At 38.1% G+C, this 13,534-nt stretch overlaps 2 protein-coding genes across 2 annotated transcripts in view; one reads left to right on the forward strand and one right to left on the reverse strand.

Moving 5' to 3' along the window:
- Positions 1 to 12,681, forward strand: part of XPO4 (exportin 4) — a 128,262-nt gene extending 115,581 nt beyond the window's left edge. Inside the window, exons 22-23 of the mRNA XM_090029113.1 lie at positions 306 to 398; positions 4,362 to 12,681. Coding sequence (XP_089885239.1) covers positions 306 to 398; positions 4,362 to 4,559 — 291 coding nt within the window. The 3' untranslated portion in view covers positions 4,560 to 12,681. The remainder of the gene's footprint in view (positions 1 to 305; positions 399 to 4,361) is intronic.
- The window catches only part of IL17D (interleukin 17D), a 67,567-nt gene that overhangs the window by 17,297 nt on the left and 36,736 nt on the right, over positions 1 to 13,534 (reverse strand). The gene's annotated exons all lie outside the window — the stretch shown is intronic.

Raw genomic sequence — 13,534 nt, forward strand, 5'->3', positions numbered from 1 at the left:
GATGGCAGCTGCTTGAGACAGTATGTAGGGTCCCTAGCAGGATTCAAGGCCATGACAGCAAAATTATCCAGACTTACCTGAGCCAACTGGTTCATAGCTAAGCAAGATACACCTACATATACTGCAGTCACAGCATCATGCCCCCTGAATGCAAAGTACCTGATAGATGGAATGGAGATTTCCTAAACTCAGATCATTAATTTCCCAAATAAAATTGTGCCTTCTACTTTGATCTATAGCAGTAACTGAGAATCAGTGTTTTAGTTAATGAAACTATTTTGTTTTGTGGTTTTGTTTTTTTTCAGATGGTCTTTGACATGCTGGTACTGCAAAAGCACAATACAGAAATGACAACTGCAGCAGGAGAAGCATTCTACACGTTAGTGTGTTTGCATCAGGTATGGTGTTCTGTTTTGCAGAGCTATTTTGCAGATAGTCTTTATCTATGTTAAGATTTCTGGTGCATCTATTTAAAATGCCTCTGTTATAAAACAGCATTTGGTGGTAGATTTTTTTACTTGTTGAAGGAAGGCACAGGAGGATCCTACCTTTTCTTACTTATCAGCTTCATCCTTAGTACATTCCTTCCTTGCAGCTGGAATTTCTTTGTTTGCCTATTGGCTTCTATTAGCTTTGACAAAGGTAGACCATTCCACGAAACATCTATGGGCTGTCCTTCTGTGATGCTTACTAACGTCCTGCATCTATGCAGAATCAAAGCTAAATTTGCCAGTACATGTTATGAAGCAGGGCTGCCCAACTTCAGAGCAGCTGAGGTCTGGGATTATGGTTAAATAAGTGGTCTGTCAATTTTATTTCTAGACATGTCTTACCTTTATTATTGTTTTTCTAGGAAAATTTAGAGTAGAACCATGTCAAAGTTATTTTGCAAATGTATGTCCCTTAACCTTTTAAGTATTAAGCATTCTTCAGGTTTTATGGCTCTGTGCTTATGATACAAGGTAGCTTTTTAACGGAAAGCAGCCATGCAGTTTCTTCATACTGACTGATTATGAAGCCTATTACTCCTTTCTTTTTTTTCCAACTTCCTCGAGGTTGACAGTTACAGATTTTTCTCTTAGCAGTGTTCACTAGAGCGCTTCCCTCTAGCTGTCACAAAATCAGCTTGGGAATCTCAAAGCCTTGGGTTTATTTGAAAAGGAAGAACTGGCAATTTTCATTAAAGCTTCAAAGTAGGTTATTTAGGTATTCAAAACATACACATGTATGATTTCCAAGCTTACATAATACATGTTGTCAATGTCTAGCCATCTAAAAATATGAATTAGACCTTCCGAATGAGTAACCTAAAGTTGTGAATTTTTTTTTTAAAATAACTTTTGGGGGTTCTTCATTTGCATCTGGTTTACCAGCGTCTTTAATTGCTCTCTACACCAAGGGTTAGAAACACAGAGCTTGAGTTGTTAATGAAAGCTGAGGATCTGACATTGCACTTAGTTCTAGAAACTCAACTTAAAAGAGAATATAATGAGATTTGGCCAAACTAACACTCCCAAACTCACTTTCCAGCTACCAGAATGAGAAAACTTGACAGAATTTTCAGCTTTCCTCCTCTTAACATTAGGAATGAAATAGTTGACAGTTATATTTAAACTAGCATTGTTGGGCATCTGTGCTAGCTCCTCACTATCAAGATTGGAGTGGTTTCTACCTCTCACAGCTTTTATTTCAAACTCATTTTGACTTACTGCATTGATTATGCACATTCATATGCTTGATATTTTCCCTGCAGTCACCTGCCAATGATGCATTTGTTAAAAAAATAGCTGAGACTGCCAGATCATTTAACAGCCTCAATTCAGTCTGAGCCCTGCTTCAAGCCGTGTTGGTGAACATGGCTCACCAGAGAAATGAAAGAGGCATTTTAAATCCAAACACAATGCCACGTACAAATTAGAGAGGTTGTTAGGCAAGTTAGCCTGAAACTAGGCAAACACAGGGCAGGGTGACACCTTAGACCAGTGGTCTCCAAAGTGGGGTATGCACAAGACGATCCATTGGGGTCCAGGAAGAAAATATTAGAACTTCTATTTATATTTATGTAAAGATACATATATTGGAGGTGCATGCTCAAAAGTGTTTGACTGATAGGGGTGCGCGATCAAAAAAGTTTGGAAACCACTGCCTTAGACTATAAAGTGTCACCACCCATCATCTTTCATTACTTTGTTAATCCTCCCCTAAAAAACACATTTTGTGATTGATTCCCAGTTCTTTGCTAGCTTCTCTGTAAAATGGTGAATAACAACTATCACTAACTAAAAAAAGAAAATTGTGTAGAGTGACTTTCCTTATATTATATTCCTTTCCGTCCACCAATGCCTTATTCTAGTTTCCCTATGAGGTTTTGGTATTCTGGCTCTCTCTGGCTCTGTGATGTACCACAAAGAAAACTGTTGCTCCATCATCACCCTTTGAAGTTGATTTCCAATATTCCAAAGCTTTAAATAAAAGCTGCTAAATAGTAGCTCATGGGGATGGAATCTTTTTTTTTCCACATGTGGCTCAGACGATTCAGATTTTCCATAGTTATTTGGAAACAAAATCTTACTTGCATATTTGAGCCATTGTTCCTTTGTGATTTTTTTTTTTTTTTTTTACTACAATTTTATACTGCTGCTTTATCAGGGGTGTACTACTGCTTTATCATTCAGTTGGTCTGGCATAAAGGGTTTGAAGAGGTAGTTAGCCATGCTAGTCCAAAGTCAGGCAGAAGGTAGCTAGACATATGGCCACTCTATTTAAGGTGCCATATCCAAGGTCCTTGCATTTGTTGCTTCTGCACAGTGGCAGTGGTGCTTGCCTGCCCACCTGCCTGGAACTGTTGACCAACCGGCCAGAACCAGCCTTCAGAATCTGGCCAAAGCTGGACATATGGTCACCCTAGTCGTATGGCTTGTAAAGGCTAATCCAGGTAATGAGATTAGAATTCGTACCCTTGGTTTAGATCGGGGGAGTGATCCCCAGCCTGTGGGTCAGATTCAGTCCCTAGCACCTTGTCATCCAGCCCACAGGACTCCCCATGGGGCCAGTGTGGGTCCAAAAAGTTGAGCACCATTGGTTTACATCCTATCTAACACAGTCCAGTCTCTGAATGGTTTCTTGCTCTGCAGTTTCTTGTTTAAGTTGGTTTTTAAGGTTTTGCTGTCTAAGAACAGCCACTCTTGACTCAGGAATATTCCACCCAGCAACTTCATTTCTTGGATACCACTGTGAAAGTTTGCTGTGGCCATATCACCACCATGTTCATGTTGGAAACTGACGGACCACTGCAGCTACCTCCACACCAGCAGCTCTTATCCTAAATACACCACTAGATCCAGTGTCTACAGCCTAGCTGTAGGTTACAACCATATCTGCTCTGATCCCACTGACCAGAGTGCACACCTTAAGGATTTGGAGAAGGGATTCTTACATTTACAATACAAGCGTAAAACTGTAGCCACTTAAATCAACAGAGCCAGATTCAGCCTCCACTCTGACCTTTTACAATGTCAGCTCTAAAACAAGGACAACACCAATTCCTTTGGTTGTCAGCTACTCAGACCCATTAATAATGAACTCAGCCCTTCCTGGAAAAAATAATAACCATCTCAAGGTACTATGGGAGACAAATCTGTCGTGGCTTACAATTAATCCCCCAACCACAATATCTTTCCAATAATAGACTTAACTCCTATTCTCACCAAGGCACCAGACCTTGTTCTGGACAAGGATGCCAGCTGTTCCCCCTTATCAACATGGACCATATCATCAGTGGACCTAATGATGTGAATTATAACATCCAAAGTCCATTCACCTGTTCCTGTACCAACATGATGTACACTGTCATCTGCTAAATGCCTCTGTGCTGTCTACATTGGACAAGCAAAGCAATCCCTATGTGAAAGAATGAATGAACACTGATCTGACTTCAGTTCCAGAAAGACAAACAAGCTTCTGGACATTACATTGCTGACCATAGGGTAGTTGTTTTTGGACAACAAAACTTCATGGCATCTGATGAAGTAAGCTGCTGTTTATGAAAATTTATGCATCTCTGATTCAGTTAGTCTGTAAGGTGTACATCTACCCCACTTTTTGCCTTTAAAGAGTTTTACCTAATTTGGGCGTGTTGAGGGTAGCTCCACATTCACTTTTACTGCCCTTTTGGTTACACTGGCTATATGAGAAGTGGTACTGTACACTAGTATTATTATATAAATTATTTTAAAGCTGCTGATAACTTCCTATCACAAATTGATTTTGTTTGCAGTTCTTTGTCCTGGTATAGGAAGGTGTATACAGGATGATTTGAATTTTATTTTCTATGTTGTTAATGGCTGCTGTTTGCTCAACAGGCAGAATATTCAGAGCTAGTTGAAACATTACTATCAAGCCAACAAGATCCAGTCATTTACCAGCGATTAGCAGATGCCTTCAACAAGCTTACTGCAAGCAGCACTCCTCCTACACTGGACCGTAAGCAGAAGATGGCCTTCCTAAAGAGTTTAGAGGAATTTATGGCCAATGTTGGTGGACTTCTCTGTGTAAAATAAACAACAAAACTCCTATGCCTCATTTAGACCCTTTCTGCAAAATGCACTGAGAAATGCTGAATGCTGACTAAACCTTGTAACTATTTCTGGGTTCTTTGCAGCCATCTCAGATTTTAGAGAGCCTGGAAGTTTGATATAACACAGTGAAATAGGAGAGGTCAACTTTGAATCAGCTTCTGCTATTGTGTGTTAGCCACAATCTGTCATACTTTGTTTGTTGTAAAGAATGAACAGCAAATTGACATTAAAAATGTGCAAACCAATATGGGCACAGTGAAAAATAGCTTCAGTGCCTTTTCCCCATTGGTTTAAAACATGAGTGGTCAGACAGACTTTTACAGATTATTTTTTTTGTTACTGAAAATCATCGTAGAGTATGACATAGACACGTACAAAACTGTAAACAGTTTAGCTAATTCAAGCTTTTTTTTCCTCTCTGAAGGTTGAATTAGTGATCCAATGAAAAAACACCAAATGGTATTTTAAACTTGTGTTTTGTTTTTCTACATCAGCCTGGTGTTGCATGTTTTATGTAATACAGGTTTCTATGTTATGTTCTGCTGCCTGAAGTTCAAAAGGAAAAAGGTGTATATTTTTGTTCCCCTAAAATGAACTTTAGGAACTGTAGCCATTTCATTGCCTTAATTTAAAAAAAAAAAAAAAAGAAAAAGAAAAAGCTGATACACTTTAGATAAGAAGTGTAAGGCAAGATTTGAGTCTTTAGAGTTAGCTTAGGATGTTGGCATTAAGCTGCTGGGTATCTGTTGCAGCCCTCTTCATGTGGATGTACAAGTAATGTTGGAGTGCGAGTCTAAAGCAAGGTTCATGTGTAGTTTTACTTTCAGTACCTGTTTTAACCCACACCCAAGTCGCACACAGCTGCAATGTATTTCTACACTGAACCATTTGCTTAAGCAATAACAATTCAAAGGGCATAAATTAGTGATTTTACAAACTGTTTTTTAAGTTGGGGCATTAGATAAAACAATTATGCTAGTCTGGGGGTTCCAAATGGTGTTTTAGCCAAGGGCCATATATATTTGTTTTTTAGGGGCAGAAAGACTATTAGAATCTGCAGTGAATTTTTTTCCTGCTACCACCTCCAGATCTTTTGGTGCTCTTGCCTCTTGCTCCTTTGCTCAGCTGTGTGTGTGAACATGTCAGCTCTTAGGGGTACGGGGGTGGGTATGGGGTTGCAGGGGGGTTTCATATTACCAGCCAATAGCTAGATATAGCGGAACAAGGGAGAGAAATGCAAGAACATGGAATCAGATGCAAGTCATGAGCCAGACAAAGCTGAAATGAACACACACAGATTGTATGCTGGATACAAGGTTTTGTCAGGGAGCAGGCAAGGAAGAATTTGGCCCTTTGGTCTTATGCTTGAGACCTCTGCTAGATTGTGATGTTGAATGTTTTCCATGTGGTTTTTACATTTATATAAAATGTACAGTATATACACCTTTACAGTGCTGTGTATAGCATCATGTTTGCAACTGTGCCATTCTTCAGCTTTTCATCTCAAAAAAAATCACATTTGCCAGAATTACAAATGGCATAAATCTGTAGTGCTGTGCCAGTCACAGTGGTCCAAGGCATACTTTGAGTTAAATCCATGAGTGTCCTGTATGGAATATGAGGGCAAAAAGTGCCATCTCTTCAGAACATTTTCTCTTAACTTAATCCGTTGCTAATATGAAAACTGGGCTGGAATAAACCTACACCTTAAGATACCCATAAAATGTGTTAGACAATATTCCTTCATAATTAATATTGTATTTCATCTGTTTTAAGATTTTAGTAATATATTTTGAACAGGGAAATTGTCTTCACATTTCTTCTTTAAAAATATTGCTTTCTTATGTATACAACAAAACAACTTGCATTTGTGATGGGAAAATGATACCAGTGTGTCATTCTGTTTTATTCAGCCTTGTTTCCAGTTGTTCCATCATATGGATTGCAAATTTATAGGAGCTGCTTTTAGCATTCATATCTGACATTTTACGTTCTGTAACAGTTTTCAAAACATACCTTTTGTTGAAAGGCAATTCAGACTTAGAAGCATGAGCAATAGTAAGAATCGCTAGTCTACATTGGCACTGCCAAGCATTGAACTACTGGGCCAGATTCCTCACAGACAAATATTTTTACTTTTTCAGATCTGATTTGAAAAAATAATGTGCTCAAACAGTATGTCAAACAAATGTATCCAATATTTTCAGAATTACTTTATTTATTAAAATAGTGCCTCCCATTCATGCTGACCTCCAGGCATTCTAGAGATTATTCCAAAACTACTGAACCAATTCTGTTTTTTTGATTAATCTAGCCCAGTGTACATTCAAGATCACTGACACAATGTGTTGGCTTTAAGAGCTGGCTAGGCAAGCTGTAGACATTGACATTCATAAGTGGCTGTTGAAGAATACTTAAAATTTAGTTTATTTTATCCTTTCATTTTAAGTGAACTTTATATGAAGGGACACTGTCCAGTAAGCTTTTAAATTTTGTAATTTTTTTACTTTGTTGCATTTATTTTACAAGCTTAACAACATTTTTCCTGATTCCTTTTTTTAAAACTGTCAGTATGTTAAACATTGATCTTTTCACCTCACCTGGTGTTTTTGTTGAGAAAATGCAAAGAAGTCTGTGTGCAATAACTTCATAGATGACACTAAAGTTTTGGGAATAGGTTTTTTTAAGTTATACTTCTTCTGGCTGGATGTCTGCTTCTGCACCTAACCTACTTGACTTGTCCCTTTTTTTAAAAATTACCTTCTCTGAGCTTTTACGTTCCTCAGCAATTAAAGCGTTACATCAAAAGTCTGAAGAATGCCACAGAGAGAAACTCCCAGTGACTTCTGTGGCTTTGAAATCAACCCTGAGTCTGTTTAAAATTGATAATGTAATGATATCACTGCATTGATTTCCTCCCCCCCCCCACTTTGCAAAGTGAATAATGGTTTGAAACAAACATTTTTCATGTTTTTCAACCAGTGTATAAAACTCCAGCTGATTTAATTATAAACCATGTATTGTAACTTTTATATTTTTCTTTGTGAAAATGCAAGATGAGTTCTTTGGTAAAACAGATTGTTACCACTGGGTTTCAGTTCTAAAGCTGGGGATTCAAATAACTTTGTCTTTTTTTTCTCTCCACACACCTTTTGATTTAAATCACCATTTCTAGTGCTAACTAACCACATCCAGGACCATCCCTAGGGTACAGCAAATCGGGGCAACTGTCCTAGGCCTTGCGCTTTGGGGCGGGGGGCCCTGCGGAGCCGGGTGGAGCGGCTGCGACCCCTCCCACAGGGCCCGCCTGGACCTGGCAGCTCAGCCCTGCACCACAGAAGAATCATGGAGACCCCCTCCTCTTTGTGGAGTGTTAGGGGGCCCCCCACATAGGAAGATTTGCCCCGGGCCCCACATCCCCTACGGTCTGCTCTGGCCACATCCCCGCAGTTCAACCCATTAGCTGGTAAAGCTCTATTGGGGTGTCTTCTAAGGTCATGAAATTCAAGGCCTACAAAAATAAGGTTCATGTAGAGAGGGAAGGGTGACTTTCATTGAAGCTCTGCTTTCAGGTCCATTCCATTTTAATTTTCTATAAATCACATGGAACTTTGTTTATGCCACTCCTAACAGGTAAGAAGTTATTTCGTGTTGAGTGATCAAAAGGCTCCCTGTTTTCCTCAGGAACTGAGATTTTTGTCTGTAGGGCCAAATCCTGCTAGTTGAGAGAGTGAGTCTGAGATTTGAATCTGGGTCTCCTGCTTGATAGTGTATAGCACTTATTAAGCCACAAATGTTTAGTGGGATCTCACCCTGTATATTTAAACTCCGTAGTTTTAGAGGATAAGCTTGGTCAGAAAAAGTCAGTTCCCTTCATAAAGAGATCTTATTTTAAAGAAATTGTTTTCATTTCTAATTTCAATTATTTTAAAAATAATTTGTTTAAAATTAAAAATATGTAGTACTTCTATTGTAAAACACTTTTATATAATTGCAATTGAAATGACTTCATTACATCTTAAACTGAAGGGGTTTTTTTGAGAGTGGTTTCATGGACAGAGCATGGGAGTGGAAGACCAACTCCTAAATTTTCATACCAGCTTTTCCACTGACTCCCTTTGGGGTCATGGACGGGTCATTTAAAAGCTGCGTCTCATCTGTAAAATGGAGATAATACCTACCTCACAGGGGTGTTGTGAGGATTGGTTTATGCCTATAAAGTGCTTTGAAGATTTAAAATGTTATGTAAATATTTAATGTTTGTAAGTTTAGCACTTATATAAGGTGTGTGATTGACCACATTGAAGTGACTAAGAGAGCACAGACACCAGTTCTGTAATATTCAACAGGGATAGTCCACCACACTAGAGCACAGTAAGCGCCTACTGTAAATTGTAGTTTAGATGACTGCTATAAAAGTAATCTTCCCATCATGTGCCTCAGTTCTAGTCTTAAGAGTAAAATGATGGTTGTTTCTAAGCTGATTCAGTCTTTGGTGCCTCTATTGAGACATCCAACAAGGTTGCCACTTATAGCATATTTGGTTTGGCTGGGGGGGAAGGGTGAGCATTAGGTTATTATGCCAGAACTAAAATCACTAGCCCATTCCACAAGTCATGGCTGTGCTGCTTGGAGAAACAGTGGTCAGTGTAACTGGGGCCTGACCATAGGAATCAAATCAATGGAACTAAGCTTTGCCTAGTTTTATGAATTGGCTCCTAGCATGACTAGATCCTGACAAGAAAATCAAAGTAGTACTTCCTAAGAGGGTGGTTTGCTAGAGCGGCAATTTATGCTGATTGGGGAAATCATGTTAACAGACCTGTAACATGCAAGTGATCAAATGTCACACCAAAACCTTTCTCACTACAATATTTTGAATTCAGCCTTGGAAATCAAGATATACAAGCTTTCCTAGCCCTTCCATTCTGCTCTGTGAACTGAGATTCTATTTGTCTGCCCTTTTTCTCTTCTCTTCCCCTCCTCTCAACACATTTTCACATAATTTCTTTCAGTGTATTTTCATGAAAGGTTTAGCAGAGATCAGTAAACAATTCTCACATCTTCAAATTAAATACGTTGTGGGAGACAGTTTTTTCCAGCCAGTGTGGTTTGAGATCTGAATTGGGTAAAAATCCTTTCTGATGCCAGTCCTCATGGCATTTGCAATCTGCAATTGAATTATGATAGATGTTACAGTTGTATGAAAATAGAATACACATTTGTTTCCTTTCTGCAAAATAAGGAACCTTCATGCAGTGAACTTGTGGTTTTAAGGGAATAAATACTAGTAGTATTGCTGTCAATGGTAATATGTAAATACTTTATGTTTAATTTTAAAAAGAAATTACAAGCCTATTTCAAGTTTAAAAATGGGGATTGAAATGGTAGTTCATTTCAACTGCATTTTCTCTGCACAATTTGAATATGGCAGTTGAAGGCATGAAGTTGAATATAATTATTTCACAATTGCTGCAACAGGACTTTTTAGGAAGCAAATGATTATATAGTAAAGTCTTATCATAAGCTAATATCCAATTTAAAAATTAACACGTGCATTTTTAAGATCCATAAATGGGGTGAAGGTAAAAATTGTTTTCCACTAAGGATGTGTTGTTTTGTTTTGGCCGTTGTGACGTGAGTGTACTATTGCTTGTTTTTTCCTGCTATTTCACCTGCATTGAAACCATGAACAGGAGTGTGATATACATTCATGTAATAGAAATAGGAATGTTCTGAAATCCCAAGGCAGAGTTTTTTTCTTTTATGGCAGTGTGAATTTGAAGTAAACTCAGTTGAAATCAGTAATTCTAGATTTTACAATACACTGATGCGCATCTTTTATAGCAGGGACACAAGAACATCTGATATTATAAGGCAAATATTTCATCAGGAGGAACAGGGACAAATGTTAAATGCAATTGTCCCCTAAAGTATATAGCAGCATCTCAATTCCATTTATCATGGAGACAGAAATACACTATCTAGAAACTTGTATTCATCCTGAATAGCTAAACAGTTTAGTTCACTACTTGGCATTGTTTTCCAAATTTTATCTTTTAATCTGCTCTTGCACATAAGTTGCATGCAACTGTTACTGATGTCTTTCAGAAAAGTTCAGTTAATGTTAGCAATCCTGATATATACTTATTTTGATGAGTCAACAGCTACTCTATATCTTGTTCCCTTTTTCTTTTTTATGCTTTCAGGTATTTCAGATTGCTTCACATCCTGAAAGTAAAACTACAATGGCAACAGTGCGCTATACATCCTGACTATGTTTTAAGTTTAATTTTTATGGGCTTCAGAAGTATAATTACAACAGTAATAGATTTGTGTTGGCCCATCTTTAATTCAGTGAAAGCTTGGATAAGAGAGAAGCAAATGTTTTATTGAGAACAACTCACAAAGTTTAAAATAGTAGTATGTCCAAGAGCCTTTCATGTAGAAATTGAGCTATTCCGCTTTACATTAACAAATGTGAGGTCTGGAATAAATTTAAATGATTTGGGTACAAAGCCTTTATTCACACTTCTTCATGTAAGTGTCTTGAAATGCTTTTTCATTTTGTTTGTATGTACTGCTTACCTCATTGTAGTGTTCAAGAGCTTTCCCCTGCCCAGATGCAATTTCTTGTGAACAAGCGTGTCAACTCTTTATTTTCCTATTGAAATTATTTTTTTTCCTTGCAAATTGTCAAGAAAGATGTCTAAATGAATCGGTGGGAAACAAAAGTAGCTGTGACCTCAAAATGGGGGCAAAAGAAGTCCCTAAATCTTGATGGGATTAAGAAACATTGGAATTTCAATTAAGCACACTTGAAAACATTCATTCTGGAATGCATCTGAGATCTGACACTGCTGCTGACACTGTGGCACTGTCTGACACTGTGTCATGAATTTCAGTTAATAAAAACATTTTTGTTTGGGTAATGCTGTAGAAAAAAATCATCTTTGGTTTTTTAATGCCAGTAAAAATTTTGATTCATTACAAATTTCACTGTTTACTTCCAGTTAGATATTTTAGTCTTGTTTGATGCTGCATTGCCTTTACAAAATTAGCAGGGTACAATAGCAGCTTTGCATATGATGTCCCATTTCTCTGCCCTCCCATATCTGGCCTGAATAGGAGTTTCTGTTCACTGTTACAAACAAGCTTGATTTGCTCTATCTCACTGCTGTGATTCTAGTAAAAATACAAATTGGGATTGTGACACATCACAACCACCACAAGTCTGTTGCTGAATATATTTACTGAAGAAGAGTGTTGTTGTGAGATTCCAGCAAAATGTTCAGTTGAAAGTTGGCTCCACATCTTTCTAAGAAGTTGTAAGGACTCTTTAATTATAGTACTAGACCTAATTCTTTGTATAAACCAATCCTTTTTAGTGGCATTTTGTTAGCTTCAAATAATTGCCGTTACTGTCAACAATGTTTTAAAGTTTTTAGGAACTCTCCCAAGATCAGCGCTACTTTTGAGAAGGCTTAAATTCTTCGGCTATTCTAAGGAAAGACTGTTCTAAAGTACTTTTTTTGCCTGTCTGCAGGCTTTTATGCACTTTCATCATTTCTTCAAAACTGCTGTTGAAAATGTACTGTATCCTACGTATGGATTTTGATAAGCGCACATATATTTAAATAACTCATTCAGCCTCAGGAAAGCAAGAGAATATAGATAACCGTTTTGTATCTTGGTTAAAATGTGTTTGTTATCTACATCCTTTAAGGTGGCCAGAGCATGTCTAGATCCAATGACTGTATATGTGGACTAGTATAACCTGTAAAAGAAGACCAGTGTAGACACTGCATTTGTGGACTGAAAAGCTTATTTCCTTCTTCCTATATTCTGAATTGGAGTGTTTAAAAAAAAAAAAAAAAAAAAGTCCCAACTTTTCAGGGGGAAAAATCATGTTTATTTTTTCTGAACATTAGCTTACTACTTCTATTTGCTTCCTTCTCAAAGAAAGTGTGAAATAAGTGCAGAGGTATATGTAGGAAAACAGTGTAAAAACTGCTGCTGTACAAAATGTTTGCTACTTGACTGCATTTTTGTTTCACTTTAATTTTACTGGTTTTGCTAAATATATTTTATATATTTTCCTTCCTGCTTCTTGTGATGGCAGAGTGATTACAAGTTTTATTTAGTGGGGGGAGCAAGGGTGAAGCTATATGAAGACATGTGCCAGGCTCTCGAGGTCCACCTGTATGTTAGTATAATGTACATGCTGTAGTCCCTCTAGAAAGAGCACAAATAGCTCGAGCTGCATTTTTAAAGAGAAAAGAGCATAAATCTGGGATCATACTGCATAGCACAGTTCACAGACATTAATGTGTTCTGTCTGTTAACACATTGCATATGTAAAATTGTACACTAAAATTTATTATTGATGATTTCAACTCTAGTTTGGGAAGAAATGTTCATTTCCAACATACCCATTGTATAAGGCTCTAATTAATGCCCACTTCTGCCTAAAAATTGAAAGGAAAGATGTAGTGAACTCTATTTGTGGCCATTTTTCTTTCTTGGTCAGGAACAAAGCAGCGCAGTGTGGTGCCTTAGCAATCAACACAGTAGGGAGCCAACCTCTTAGGCAGGTGTATCACAAAGTAAACCCTAACCCCACCCTGTCTGCCACTCACTTGCCTCACCTGCTGCTCTGCTTTCTGCTCTCTGCCTGGTGCTACTTGACTTTGTTCCCTGCCCTGTGTGCTCTGATCCCTCCAGATCTGCCATCTGCTGCCATGCACGACCACTTGTGGCAGCACATTGCAGGTTAGCCACCCCTACACTCAGTGTATCTACACATGAAATTAGCTTGGCTGAATAAACTCTAGTGCAATTCATGCTGTAGTTTATTACTCCTAGGCACAAGTGTCTTCACATGCTCCAGGGGCTGCAGCACACTGAGCTGTGGCAGAGCAGCCCCAGGGGGTAGCCTGCCAGCACGGGGCTGCTCT

Source organism: Crocodylus siamensis, chromosome 1 (genome assembly GCF_052110815.1).
Source record: "Crocodylus siamensis isolate JL-2025a chromosome 1, ASM5211081v1, whole genome shotgun sequence".
NCBI lineage: Eukaryota > Metazoa > Chordata > Crocodylia > Crocodylidae > Crocodylus > Crocodylus siamensis.